Here is a 15078-nt window from a genome sequence, read left to right on the forward strand (position 1 = left end):
TCCTTCTCATTTTTTTCAAGTAATAGTGAAATGTTTATTATTTTTGAGTTTTAAAGGTTTTTAATATAAATAAAACACTTTTTATTGAACAAAAAAAGAAAAAAATTCTGTTTTCAAATTTCTAGTCGGGCTCGGGCTTGGGCTCGGGCTCGGGCTCGGGCCTCAATGTATTCTGTTGATACATATACAAACCCGGGCCGGCCCATGAACAGGTCTAAATAGGAGGTCCCACATATTAGGCTGACGTGGGACACCATGATTGCTGATTAGTGCAGCATCCTTAGTAGCCGTCAAGGATCCAGACCCGATTATCCTCGGGTTCTCGTTGCGGTCAATGGTGAGCTAAGCTCCACATGACATGGCAATTTGGGGGTCCGACTATAATATGGAAAACCTTATCATATCTAAAACCTCTGCTACTGCCACGTATACAGCAGTTACCTGAGTTATTTAAGTAACCGGTAATTATATTTTTTTATATGTTAATTAAAATTTAACACTTTAACCTATCCGTTAATCTCTAATCTTCCGTTACCCATTCTTCTATCCTTCGAGTTCCCTCTTCTGGTCAACTTCTTCGAGCTCCCTCTTCTGGTCGAACTTCTCCTTTGAGTTTCCTCTTATGGTCAACTTCTTCGAGCCCCCTCTTCTGGTCGAACTTCAAGAGAACAAATTTGCTCTAAAATAATTTACAATACATTTTTTGGCCTGAAGATCAATGGCTAATTCATTCTTAAGAAGCTTTACCCTTTGATATGAGGTTCAAACATTTTTAGCTGAATAAATGGGTACTTAAATTATTCAGTATTTGATCATGATAAGTTTCATCCTGAATGGTAGAGGCACTAATGAATTTCTGTAAACTTACTGCACATTAACAAAGTATGAATTGAAGTTTGACAACTGTATGAAATTGACATTAAACGAGCAATGGAATTCATTTCTAAGCTGCCAAAAAACAACCTAAGAATCAAGAATCAACCTATAAATATACATGTATTCCAAGTTTATTTATCATTAATTCCACCGATACCTCGTTGTGTAGATCCCTGCTGCAAGTTCTCACTCCAGCACTTATTCTGGTCTGTCAATATGACCCGCAAGCCACCCGCAAGAGAACACGACTCGTCATTCCCACTCCAACATATACACAAATGTAGAGAAGAGGGATCTAATAACAGTGTCTAGCGAATGAGATAACAAACCTAGAAATGTATTTGCTGGTTGGTGATGTCCACGGAGAGCATAAAGAAAATCAAATATGATATCGAATATAGAGAGAGAATGATAGAAAGACAGAGAAAGAGGAGATAGAGATTTACCGGTGGTTAGATGCCGCCGCAGGTTCCGTCCTCGCCGGTGATGTGAATTTTGAGTTAGAGAGAAAAAGAGACGACTGTGGGAGAGATTCATCCGAGGAAGAAGAACGAACGGAAAGACGTTAACGTCTTTTTTAATTGTTGTTGAAATCGGTCACCTGCGATACCCTGTATTCATCAAAACAGTCGAAGGTGATTGGTCCATCTCATCCGATACTTTTTCCATATCATAGATTTTCCAAATCGTTTGTGGTCACCATTTTCTAAAAAGGCGGAAGGCGGTGCCTCCTTTCCTTCGCATAACTCTGTGTGCGAAGAGAAATGAGCGTCTAGAATTTTCTTGTGCCAACCTTTCGTAATATGCTCATTGAATGGCCAGAGATTAGTGCTACATCCATCTAGATGCTCGTCAAAGATAGCAAATCTAAGATAGATCAGAGATTGTAGAATATATAGTCCACGTGTCACAAATATAGCCTGGAATTAGAGACTTCGGACATGGGTGACATTAGCAGAAAGGCTGGATTCTTTCATCTTTACTTTAATGGCTGATGAACTATTACTGATAACAAAACTTTGAAAAATGGTGGCAGCTTTTGCTGTTTCTCTTCCAAAATCCAGTGTTTTGCATAACTCACTTTCCCAGAGAGACCCAAATTCTACCTTCCTTGGTGCATCCTTGAAGGGTTTATCTTTGCAGTTGAAACCCAGGAGCAAGAGAAGAGATCCCATCAGTTTGGTGGTTGCTTCTGCTACCACCACCAGCAGTAATGGCGGAAGGTTTTATTTGAATTTCACAGGGTTTCCTTTCCCACTAGGTCCTTTTCTCAATAGACGCACCATAAGGACGGAGGTAAGCCCTTAGATCCTTTCTGATTAATGTTCCCAACTTGGGTTATCAGTGTTGTCCTCTGGAATTCTGCTTGATAAACGAATCTTAGTATTTCTGGGGAGATGAACGAATGAACTCTATACCTACCTAGCTGATTTTGAGTCTCGATAAATTTTGAATGGTTGAGCATTTCTCATGTATATGTTTTGGAATCTAAGAAACGCTCTGATGTGGTGGTAGCTTGACAAGTAATGTACCCAAGACTTTTCGTTTTTAACTACAATTGGTTACTAAAAATTGAATGATACTGATTTAATGTTGGTTTCTTTGAGGAAGATATGTCTTTATTGGGTAGAATAGTATCAGATTTTTGTGATATTGTCTTGTGCTCAGTGACATCGCACTTACATACATGCCCTCTCCAGGCCGTCAAAGATTGCATATGGCTATTCGAACAGGAGCAGGCCTTAGGCTTCAGCAGCGTTTCAACAAACATCCGAATGACTGTCATCAAACTCAAATCTGGAGGACTATGGATCCATGCACCCATTGCTCCAACCAAGGAGTGCATTCAGGTTTTTGATTTTCTAGTTCTCTCAGTCAAAAAATGCAGTGGTCAATGTATAGAAATTTTCTTTAAGATGAAATATTTGGATAGCTAAGCAGAAATACTACCATGTGTCACCACACACATGCAATGCCAAGGATATAGTTAAATTTATAATTATGGTTCTCCATTTGAGCATGAGGAGTATTGGAGTCAATGACGGAGGATGTGTATAAGCTGGCTTTCCTCTGCTTAGGATGTTACATGGAACCTTCGCAAGAGGTGTCAGGAGCCACCATTCATTTGGACAAGGGATCTAATACACCCAAGAGATCTCCTAGGACAGAGAAAGGGGGGGGGGACAAAAGAACAATGGAATGACAAAGAAGGAGAAAGCAAGAAAGCATAAAGACAAAATGACCCTAACAACTCATGTAAATCACCTTCAGTTATATGAGAAAGTATTGGCAATGGTCCAGGGAGAAGTCAATCCTTCAAATGAACTACTTTTTTTTTTCCAACATGGAAGAATCTCCTTGTTGGGCCTGAGCACAATATGGAAGATAAAGATCAAAGTATAGGTTCATAGGTTCACATCTGAGATATTTTTGTGAGTTATGACAATATCAACTCATATGGTCATTATCTTTAATTCTTTCGCATTTCCACATGTTTTGTATCATTTATTTAGCATAACTTTTTTTCCCTGTTCTGAAGTGATCCCTTTTGTTTATTGTCAGCTTGTGAAAGAATTGGGGGCTCCAGTAGAATACATTGTCCTTCCAACATTTGCTTATGAGCACAAAATATTTGTTGGTCCTTTTTCTAGGAAGTTCCCTCGTGCACAAATATGGGTAGCACCAAGGCAATGGAGTTGGCCTCTCAATTTGCCACTTGAGTTCTTTGGAATCTTCCGTGCCAAAACCTTGAAGGATGAGGATTTGTCCACCCCGTGGGCTGATGAAATCGAACAAAAAGTTCTTAGCTCACCAGAAGTTGGTAATAAATATGAAATGCACCGGCCCAAACTCAAACTTTTTTTTGTGAGATCTTGTTGTAACTTATGCATGGCTTGTTTCAGGAATTGGTCCCTATGTGGAAGTAGCATTTTTCCATAAGCGTTCAAAAACATTGCTTGTGACAGATGCTGTAATTTTTGTCCCAAGGCAACCTCCAGAGTGTATTAGCAAAGAGTCCTTGTTAGCATCTGCAAAAAATGGTCTAGCTGTAAAGATTCTAAGCAAAGGAAAGGAAGTTCCAGAGGAACCAGTTATCGACAACAAGATGAACCGTCAGAAAGGTCAGTCATCATTATTTGCTAACCGACTTCAATACATGATTCATCCTACGTTGAACTTACATGTTTCTTAGTCTTTCAAGTTCTGTATAAAATTCGGGGGAAGCTAGAAACTTTTTTTCATCTATTCCTTTTCACTCATGGGACAGGGTGGGAGAGAATGGTTCTCCAGATCTTGTTTCTAGGTCCATCAAACCTTTTGGAACCTACTGCCAGCTTTGCTCAAATGTCACAGAAGCTGATTGTTTCACCCATTGTCAAGACACTGGTTTTCAGTAAAGTTCCTGAAAAGGTATGTAAACATTGACTGCCTAGGGTGTCCTAGTGCATGTATTTGTTTAGATGTTTTTTCCCCTTTGCAGCAGCCTAACTAGTTTCTCTTTGGTATGCCTTATGACACAAACTGTTTTTGCTAGCTGCATAGGATCTTAGGTTCCTGTTCTACATGAAATTTCTGTCAGATTTTGGGTAGAAATTTGTAATCAGTCAAAGTATTTTCAATGTCTGCAGTCTGCACATACCTTTGGTTATTAGCTTTAAATTTGGAAATAATTGTTGTTTTTAGACTGAGACTGCTACAAAGAAAACAAGGGTATGCCTAAATGCCTCAAAGGGGACCTTGAATCCCTTAACAATATCCCTCAAGGAGCTACTTGTTAGGATATGGCTTCAATAGCGGGCTAAATGTTACTTTTAGGAGTGCACTCCAATTCTAACTTTACTACATGGTTCTGGTGGCCAATGTTTTGTGGGTTTTGGTTAAGAAAATATAGGAGGGAAAATAAAATAATAATAGCTTTTTGCTTTTGGGGGAGTTTCACCTTGGGAAACATGATTGGATTTGAGCAGTGTTTTAAAAGGCGTGGGAGGCGTATGTCTGGAGGCACGTTCCAGACAAGGTGCTCCCAAAACACCCTGAGGCATATGCCAGAGGCGTAGACACCTCTGAGGCATACGCTCTTGCGCTTTTTTCATGAGGCGTGCTAGAGGTGTACGCCTCATGCACATCTGATATAAAAAGACAGAAAAAAAAAGAAAAAAGAAAAAAAAGGAAAGGAAAGGAAAGGAAAAGAAAGGGAAGGGAAAGAAAAAGAAAGGGAAGAAAAAAAGAGAAAAGGAAAGGGAAGGGAAGAAAAGATAAGGGGAAAGAAAGTGGTTCTACCCCTGCCCTTGCTTCGCTCGCTCGCCTCCGCTTCAACAAGACCCCCCCCCTTTCAACTAATGTTATGCATTTATTAAAAATAAAGAAAAAATGAGATCCCCCCTTCCTCTTCATTCTCCTCCTAACCCCCCTCCTCTTAAGGAGGCTTACGCCTCCTTGTGTTCAGGAGGCTTACGCCTCTTGTGTTCTGTACTAACCTCACGCCTCTAGGTAGTGGAACGCCTCACGTCATGCCTCCACGTTTTAAAACATTGGATTTGAGGAGTCTATAAACACCATTAGTTGTTTGGTTGTGGAACATTCTATGGGTTTGAAATTGTTGTAAAGATATTTTTCCTATTTGAACTTAGAAGGATGTTTCTTTTGGTGAGAAGAGAGTTCTGTCTACTTATGTTTTGATTTGATTGCTATCTCCCTGGAATATTAGTAAATGTTCTGATAATCTGATTGCCTTCAGTCATCAATACAGGAATATTTCCAAAGAATGCAAGAACTTATTTTTGTGTGATTTTTATTATTTTTTCCAATTGTTTTCTCTAGTTCTGCATCACCATCAATTCCTGAATCAGTCTTCCGTATAGCACCATAGAGTATTTAGAACTGTTTTCCCTATGGATGGAGATTTCTGCTTAACTAGAATGGGAACTTCAATATGGAAATTACCATGACAATTGCATTAAAAGACACTTGTTTGGTAGCTAAGCCAGAGCTACAGTTTTGCCCTATATTTGGTGAAAATGTATATTTCATGTTTGATTCAGGATGTCTGTGCATTATTTTGTCTATAAGCTGTATGTAGTCATTTCATTTTCATAAAATTGAATCACTTGGGATGCTCCATGCTTAAATAATGCTTTAAGTCTGAAATTGTATTTTGAAAGTATGTTGTTTACTCAGTGAACAGAGTTGGACCTCCAGTCAATAACATGTAATCACATTTATCTGTTACCATATATAAAAAGGGAGGGTTAGAACCTTTTTTGTGTACTTCTCTAACATTTCCTTTCCATAATTTTAAACCAATGAAGTTTTCTTTTATTTCCATTATGTTCTCAGCCTCCTCTCTTGTCATCTTTATTCCCATTATTTTCTTTGATTTCAACTTTTGCCTTGGTTACAAATCAAATGTAATTAGCAGCAAGTGAACTGAACAATTTGTAATTTCCATTTAATGTGGCCAGTTTTAAACCTTGAGACATATACAGTAGACACTACTTTTAGATTAGTAAAAATTCATGTATTTACGTCTCCAATTATTTTTACCCACGGACCTTCTACATGCTTCAAATCTCCAGGTTAGAGATTGGATTGACAGGATTGCCCGAGACTGGCGGTTCAGGAGAATTATCCCAGCCCACTTTGCTGCTCCAATAAGTGCAAGCAGGTCAGATTTCTTGGCAGCCTTTGGGTTCCTGGATGACCTATTGGGTGAACGTTATGTTACAAGGCCTTCACTTTCTCTTCTGTTCACATCCATTATGGGTAAGGCAGCCAGTTACTTCCCTCCAGATGACATGAGGACCCTGTCATCTCTTGACGAGTTTCTAGTTTCAGTTGGAGCTGTGAAGAAAACTGTGTCAGGCAGAAAACGGTGACATAGAGTTACATGTAAATCCCCTTGTAAGGTCTTTTCCCATTTTACATGAAGTTTGTATATGTAAAGCTAGCTTTATCAAGTGATACTATTTTCTTTCCTTCTTTTTCACTGTTTTGTTGTACTAGCATATGTATTGTAGGGTATACATCTCTAGGATACTTTTGAATTTGTTAGCTAGAGATCAAATCTTGGTAGGTGCTGAGGAGTCATAAAATGACAAGTGAGGACGCATTTTGTTAGCATTGTAATGTTAATAGCAGAGTTTTTTGCATGTTGGTTGCGTGATGAATCATCCTATCCACCTATTATGTAAATTTCTTGATATTTTCAACCTTTAATAATTAAGGCTACATATTCATCATACCAAGGAGGTCATCAGTTGCTTGGCTTTATTTCACTTTCAGACGTTGATGATAAGGAAACCCAAACCCACATCCCTACATATATGAAATTATCTGTTTTTTTTTTTTCCTTTTAGGTAGAAAAGGAAGCCCAGAAACTGGAGCTTGGTTTCTGAAATTTTGTTGGTGTATAAAACATAGACTCTCTTCATAGAGAACCTTGTCCTTGAAAGCTTACCTACTCTTCACCAAAAGAATATGCCACGACAATGAATCGCAATAATGGAGAGGAGCTAATAAAAGTAGTGAAACACCCCTTTTTACGTGCCCTAATGATTTCCTTTCCTTGTTGTGGGGTTGATGTAATAAGCAGGGGTAAAAGTAAAACTTTTAGTGGATTCACACTTGATGGTAGGCACTGGAAAATAAGATCTATGGACCCACTGTAATTTCTAGCATACTTGATTGTCATGAGTTACCACCCTGGTTACCAGGGCGTTATATGGGTGGGCATGATCTCCACCCTCTAAAAGTTAATAGCTTGGATTTCCGTTGTAAATAAGTGTTATGTTAGAGTGTTATTAGAGCAACTCAAATGCTGCAAGACTTGAACTGGACATAAACTGAATGCTCACTGGGTCATGGTTTTGCTGGTTAACCGGGTTGTTGGCCCGTTCAAACCTGAAAGCCATCATTTAACCAGGACCCAGAAAGGTCACTGGGCCAATGCTTGAACCATCCGGTCCAACTATAGAATTTGGGTTAGTCATGAGTCTTAAGTTCTTAAATGCATTAGAAGATGACAGTGCTTTACCTTCTTCATTGTAGATAGTTGAAAATTTGTCAAGGAAAAAGATCAAGTTATCGTTGTCATGGGGTCCATAGCAGAAACCCAATACAATCATACAAAGCTAGATGGGAAAAGCAGCTGGTCATCCCTGTGTATAAAAAGTTTGTTCTAGAATCTGGTCAAGGAAGAACTTTGGTGTATTCAAAATTTTAAATTAAAAAAGGAGAACCTTGGTCATGAATGATGATTACATGAAGAAAGAATTTGGAATTAAGAATTGGATTGATATCAGCTGAGCTTACTTTTTTGGTTGGAGAGTCACCCTCCTTAACTAATCCTTCTACCTAAGTTGGTCGGAGAGAGAGAATCTTGTCTTCTGGGTCTGGTCCCTCATTTGATTAAGAGAGGATTAGCTGTAGCTCTTTTAATCTAATTAATGAATTAAGAACCCACCATATCTCAATCTTAGAGAGAGAGATGGAAAGATAGAGGATCTGAAGATTGTTTGTCTGATTAATCAATTGTGCAAAATCTTAATCGCTTTCTACTTATCTTGTACCGTTCTTTGGGCGCAGCAGGATGCCAAAAACCATGAGAAGTTTGCTTCAAAGACAAGAGACGGTCTGTTATATTCAGAGCACCAAACTCTCTCTTCTAGTTATTCTAATGGTACGTATTAGGAAATAGATTTCTTTGATCATTACCCCAAACTCCATCCTTAATCTTGGACAAATATAGTTAATTAACAAGATTACCTGCATTATACTATTAACATCATGATGTATTTCACAGAAAGAAAAGGAATATGCTATACCCAAATTGAAATAAAAATAACTCTCTCCATTATAGGAGGCTAAGCTATTCACTGTAACTCTCACTCTCTCTCTCTCTCTCTGGAAAAGCAAATTGCTCCCCCACCCACCCACTTGCCAAACATTGAAGCAAAAAAACTATGAAGAGACCCCAGTTCTGCATCTCACATACTATTAGAGCTATCCAAGAATTCTGATTTAATATAAGTCATTTTTTCGCCACCAATCCATTTTGTCACATACAAATCACAGAACTTGCCAAACATTGGATTCTAATGTCACTGCTCAGAGAACCCAATTCATTGTCTGCTATTTTTGTATTTTTATATGCGAGTAGAAGAAAAAAAAAGATAGAATAATTGGAAGTTGGGACATGAATGAATGGGTGAGGTCGTGAAGAAGCATTAATAAAGTAATAAATATTTGAATTTAGAAGGCTTGTTTACTTGTTTATTGGTTTCTCAGAAGAGGAGATGAGGAGAGATGCCACAGTCCACAGACACGGAGTGATAGAACATTGAAGAGAGATGCAACAACTGCATACGTTTAAGAAGGCAAGCAACATAACGCAACAAACTTCCAATTAAACATTTAAACTATCAAAATGCTGAACGACAAATTATCTGAGATTCTCAAGCTGCCATGGAAGCAAACGTCCTACCAAAACAACGAACGTTTGCGGTGATGTTTCCGACTTTCCAATCCTCACGACACAGGATGGTTCAATGCACTTGCCACGTGGCAAAAACAAAATATATATTTGTAGGGTTGATGTGGAATGGGGTGGTCTGACGTGTCTGTAAAAGGATAATGAATTGGACGATCGTGTAGTTGTTTCCAGATGTAAAGGTTCTATTGGTGGAATCCGTTTTCCATTTTATTTTGCCACCTGCATTGGCTCATTGAGATCATCAATCCGGCCCCTCCTCTCTCTCTCTCTCTTAACAGTTAAAACATCGTAATGGAATGTGTTTCCCATTTTTAGTTAAATAATGCCTGTAACAAACACGCAATCTCATAGCCCTTGAAGGAAAAAGCCCAGGGAACCCAGAAATCTGCCATTGTTGCTTGCACGATCTCTAAAGCAAAAGAAGGCCTTCTTCCCGAGGACACCTTTTGTATTTGGCGTTTGCTTTTTCTTCACTTTCCAGTTATTGAGAGTTGCAGAAAGGTATGGTCTTGACGTGTTTTATTCATCTTCCTCGATTAAATTCGTCGTCCGAAAGGTGCTTCTCCTTTGTGGGTGTCAGATGGGTTGCTTTTGCTCTTGTTTATGGGCATGGGAGCTGCAGAAAAATTGGATCTTTATCAATCGTTTCAAGTCCCTGTTTAGATTTGGATAGATAAAGAGGATCCTCCCTTTTTAGCTGGAACATCATCGTTTCTCTGGTATTTTTGGTGAGAAGGCAATTGCAGAAACAATCGATCTTGTGGATTTTATTTTCTTTCAGCATTGTTGAGTGTTGATTGGATTCACCACGTAAGGAGTGTTTTCAATGGAATCAAATACGGTTTTATTGTTCTTCCTTCTATGGTAATTGGAGTTGGAACAAAATCTTCTCGGCTTTTCATATTTCATTCAACATAATTGAAGTCGTTTTATTGAACGTTATTCATTTTTCTCTTCCGTCCATGGTTCACGTGATTGCAGTCGCATCATCATTATTTTTTTCAAGTCTAATGGTTCATTTACTTGCATATGATGATTTCTCTTTTTTTTTTTTTTCTTTGTTGATAGTTCTCTCGTTTGATTAAGATAACGTCAAATTTTAATATGATCTAGAAAAGCATGATCCGATAGGCTTTTCCCCACTCAATTTCATTTACTCTGATGTAAATATTCTACCGTTTTTGCTTTTTAAGGCATTTAATTTCTCTTCTTTTCCCTTTTGTCCTGGTGATGAATTTTCTGCAAATTATAATAGTATGAGTTTGTTGATTTTAGTTTCCATTCGTGGAACTAAATAATAAAATGAATAAATGTTGCTAATACAGGCTTACTGATATGTTCTCTTCTCTAATTATCATTCTAAAATGGATTTTTCAATCCATCATACTTCTGCAAGTGATTGACACGACGAATGCCGATATGAAGTTACCATCATGCCTAGCATGCAAAATTTAGGCAAACTATAATTGTTCATGATAGAGTTCCTTTCCTTGACAATAAATTGACAGGGATACTTCATCCCCTGTTTTACACTACAATGGACTGCAGAGATGTTCGACTTTGATAGGCATTCTCATGTGTAGCGATCATCTTCTCATTTTCTGCCTTATTTTTTTATTTTTCGCTGTTGATCACTTCTGCAAGTGATTAACAAAATGCTTAGCAATATGAAGTTGTTGTCATACTTTGCATGCAAAATTTAGGCAGAGCATAGTTAGGCCACTTCATCCTCTGTTTTCCACTACAACTAACTGCAGATATATACAACTTTGACAGACATTCTCATATTTATTTATATATCCTGCTTTTATTTTCTTTTTTTTTTCCTTTTTGTCTGTTCATGGGTAACAAGGTAGCAAGTTTATGTATGATGTATTTCTACTCTCTACTTTTCTTATTGATTGATTTATTGTTTGTTGCTTCTTTTCTAATTTCATTTGTAGTGCAAATATAGAAGTGTGATAATGTTTTACGCTTGTGTTTTATTATTGTAACAACTTTTATTTAGAGAACAGGATTTTATTCATCATTGTAGAAGCCTTGAAGCATTGGATCTTGTGGTATTTATAATTAGACTGCAGAAACTACCAGCTGTTGTGTTTTCTATTGGTCATGATATCAGTTCCATTTCATACTAGTCATTTCTCTTGTAATAGGAAAAAAAAAAACATTATATCTGTAAAAAGGTGCAATGTTGTTAAGATTATTAAGGTTTCCACTGAACAGATCATTTGGATTGATATTGCTCAGTGTTTGGTCTCAAACTTCAAGAACATAGGACTTTGCACAATTCTTTTTTTTTTTATTTAAATCCATGGGAGACCCATGAATGTTTGGAATTCAAAAGAAGCATGTCCTTTCTAACATTTCTTTTCTTTGTTTCCAGGTTGAAGGTCTCTTGAAGACTTCTGAGCTCTTTGATCTCTTTCATTTTATAATAAGATCAGTTTGTTGGTAAGTTTTGTTGATTTATCTATTATGGAAAGTTTAACACATTCAGTCCTTTATTAATTTGCAATTTTCCCTCTTGAGCATTTATACATGGGGAAAAGATGCAAAGGGAGACCAAGGCTTAAAAAGTTTGATTGAATGCTCAATAAACTTTTTGAGTAGGCAGGTTTTAAGTCGGCTGAGTTTTTGAAACACCTCCTCTGTCTCGATCTTATATATTTACAACTTTGATTGTAGGATCGTAAGTTCATTTATTTTAATTCCAGAGTTTTGGAGTCTTGATTATAATGGCTGAGGAGAGGATTGAGATGCCATTGACCCCCGATAGAACAAATCCCCAAGGTAGTTGCTTGAGAAGAAACTCAACAGGTAAAACAAGTACACCAGGCAGCAGTGAAAAAATTGACCCCCATTATCGCAGAGCTTCTACCAGTTCCTGCCATGATTTCTGTAAATATGGAAAGAAAATTGCGTTTGAATCAAAGGGGAAGCATCCTACACTGAAGACAGTTGCTTCAACACCAACTGAAGATGAAGATCTGATAAACTGTTCTACTCCAGTAGAGAGGAAAAAACCTGTGAAGCTCAAACCTTCACCAGATCTGAAAGTTAAGTTACCCAATCAAACTGGAGCTATAAAGCAAGAAAATGGAGCTTCATTATCTTCCAAGAAAATGGATGTTATTGCAAATGGAACTTCATCACCTGCCAAGAAAATGGGTGTCTCTGCAAATGGTACTTCATCACCTTCCAAGAAAATGGATGTCTCTGCAAATGGTACTTCATCACCTGCCAAGAAAAAACATGTCCCTGCAAATGGAGCCTTATCAGTTGCCAAAAAAGTAAATGTGTCTGCACAATCAATTTCATCACCTGCCAAGAAAATAGATATATCTGCAAAAGAAGCTTCATCTGCCTTACCTGCAAAACCTACTACTTTGAAGCCAAAGCCTGCTGGAGTAAAACCATCTTCATCACATATCAATCTTTCAGGAAGTCCAAGGAGTACAGGTGACAAGAAGATAGTGAAGAATGCAGGGAATTTAAAAATAGGCACAAAGAAGGTATTGGAACCTTCAACAGCTTCTCAGTCCCCTAAGCCTTCTCTTAACAGAGTTGCCAGTTTAAATACAAGAAAGCTTAGGATCGTGAAAGCAACCTCTCCTTTAAAGAATCAGAACAAGATTAAGAAAGTTCAGCCCAAATCATCCAATGATGAAGAAACCAGAGAAAAGACATTGTCTATCATTGAACCAGAGCTTGAGAACAGCTTCAAGCCAGATGAAAATGGAAACAGTACTACTCAAAGTGAGAACAGCAGTTTCTCACCAGTAGAAAATGGAAACCATACTACTGAACTATCAAAATCATTATCACCATTGTCATCATCATCAATGCCTTTTTCCCCTTCATCCTCTCCATCTTTGTCATCACAGGTGGAAGAAGAAAATGAGGAGACAGAGTCCACAGTTAGTGAAGAAATGGATTCCGCCTCTGAAGATGATGAAGCTGAAATTAAGAACCAAAAGCTAAAGTTTAGGAGTGGAAAGGTGATTAGCCCTCAGTCCGAGAATGATGTCCCAAGGAAACTCAGATTCAGGCAGGGAAGACTATTGGAGGGAAACCAAAATGGTAAAGCTGATGCTGGGAGGAGAAGCTTTAGGAGGATAGAAACATCTGATAGTAACCAAAATGGTACTAAACCTGAATCCGAAAAGGTTGTTCTGAAGCACCAAGATGCACAGGAAAAGAAAGATGTTCAGGGCTTGTTTAACAATGTAATTGAGGAGACTGCAAGTAAGCTCGTTGAGAAAAGGAAGAGCAAGGTGAAGGCATTGGTGGGTGCTTTTGAAACTGTTATCTCCCTCCAAGAGACAAAACCTCATACTACAACCACTGGTTGAATTCCAAGGAACGCCTCTCTTTTCTTCCACCTTACATTTAGCTTTGTAAAGAATAATCTGACATAGACAAAGGTTTATATGAAAACTGAAAGCTTGTGAAGTTACTGAAGTGTAGATGAAGAGAGTTCAGTGGAGGTGAGAAATGAAAAGAACTGAGGTTTTATATTTGGTGATTTGACATTATCACATCTGTGTTTGTTGGTATGGTTTTTCTTCTTTTTCTCAATTTTCTATATTAATGTGATCGATTGAACTCATGTTTTATCAATGAGGCTAATCTTACATCTGTAATTACATTATGCAAAAATAAATCCCAATAGTTTTGAGTGGGTGAATTTGTTTTTATCTTACTTCTGGTGCATTTGAATGCTCTTGATTTTGCAGAAGCCTAAACAATTCGTTTAGAGAAGGGATCAAAAAGCAACCTGGAAATCTCCCACTGCCCGTGACCGTGAGCCACTTTCTACATTGGTTTCTCTATTCAATATACTATTTAGTCTCTAGCATTCCGGCTCCAATGGGTGGGGTGGTTTCAGAGTTGATCCACCACCAACCCATCGAAAGCCTTCATCAACGGCTGTTAATGATCTATGAAGCTGCTACTATGAGTCCGACTCCCAACCATCGTCTCTAGATATGTGCCGGAGACTTTACTACACCGGAGTGGGAAGAGGAAACCATGGCAGCTTACTTCTTTACTATTACTTCATTTATATACTGATACAAATGCATGGGAGAGCAAATGAAAATAACATTATCAACGGCTTTTAATTGCTTTTTTTTTTTTTGTTTCACTTTACTTTGTTTCAGGTTTCATCTCGATTCATCTGCACTATAAAGGTGTAAACAAACAAGATAGGGCGAAACATGTAGCATTTGCAGTCAAAAAGGTTAGGATTTGGGAGCAAGGGTAATGACTAATGAATAAGGGTTAGGGACGCAGAGATGAGAGGAGAAAACAAAACCGGTGAATGTTTTTAGACTCTTAGGTGGGTGGGACCGTGGGAGGAGGGTTGATGCATTGCGGCCATTGGAGCAGCGCAGTGATTGCCTCGGTAGCAAAAAGGATTCAATGGTTGAATAATCTTGCATTCCTAGGGACCTGTTACAATCTAAACACGTTAATGCTCCATCCACTCCAGTAAGAAACGGCCATTACCCAGTGTTGGTTCCAGCTACAGTCGTCATTCTTCAACTCCAATCGGGATTCTCACGCTTGATAGCACTCTGGATCTGCTATCCACAAAATATTTTCACATCTCTACCCACAGTAGATTTTAACCCACTTGTAGGGTGGATTCAAGCCGAGCCAAGCCGAATGATACGAGGTTCAAGCTCAGCTAGAGATTGTTCTAT

The 15078-nt window shown here is 38.2% G+C and overlaps 2 protein-coding genes and 1 long non-coding RNA gene across 14 annotated transcripts; 2 read left to right on the forward strand and 1 right to left on the reverse strand.

Moving 5' to 3' along the window:
- Positions 1-913: 913 nt before the first annotated feature.
- Positions 914-1654, reverse strand: LOC148792062 (uncharacterized). The gene is made up of 2 exons (XR_016085534.1): positions 1323-1654; positions 914-1220 (listed from the first exon to the last, which is right to left on the reverse strand). It is a non-coding gene; the product is annotated as an uncharacterized LOC148792062 (long non-coding RNA).
- A 248-nt stretch (positions 1655-1902) lies between these two features.
- On the forward strand, positions 1903-7025 carry LOC104598014 (lysine-tRNA ligase). The gene is made up of 6 exons (XM_010259876.3): positions 1903-2172; positions 2577-2726; positions 3439-3697; positions 3780-3998; positions 4145-4287; positions 6453-7025. Exons 1-6 carry the CDS (start codon positions 1903-1905, stop codon positions 6750-6752), a joined length of 1341 nt encoding a protein of 446 aa, XP_010258178.1. The 3' UTR covers positions 6753-7025.
- A 2585-nt stretch (positions 7026-9610) lies between these two features.
- Positions 9611-14483, forward strand: LOC104598013 (uncharacterized). Of its 12 annotated transcripts, none has more exons than XR_735284.3 (4): positions 9611-10231; positions 11754-11821; positions 12056-13857; positions 14107-14483. XR_735284.3 is itself a non-coding variant. In XM_088903224.1 (4 exons), exon 4 carries the CDS (start codon positions 12106-12108, stop codon positions 13720-13722), a length of 1617 nt encoding a protein of 538 aa, XP_088759350.1. In that variant the 5' UTR covers positions 9612-9868; positions 9948-10231; positions 11754-11821; positions 12056-12105; the 3' UTR covers positions 13723-14057. The 12 variants fall into 12 exon arrangements, 11 of the variants coding, with proteins under 11 accessions (XP_010258174.1, XP_010258173.1, XP_088759351.1 ...); XM_088903224.1 differs by lacking the exon at positions 14107-14483 and having other exon boundaries at positions 9612-9868; positions 9948-10231; positions 12056-14057; XM_010259872.3 differs by lacking the exon at positions 14107-14483 and having other exon boundaries at positions 12085-14057.
- The last annotated feature ends 595 nt before the right edge of the window (positions 14484-15078 follow it).

Source organism: Nelumbo nucifera, chromosome 4 (assembly GCF_055504915.1).
Source record: "Nelumbo nucifera cultivar China Antique chromosome 4, China Antique-T2T, whole genome shotgun sequence".
NCBI lineage: Eukaryota > Viridiplantae > Streptophyta > Magnoliopsida > Proteales > Nelumbonaceae > Nelumbo > Nelumbo nucifera.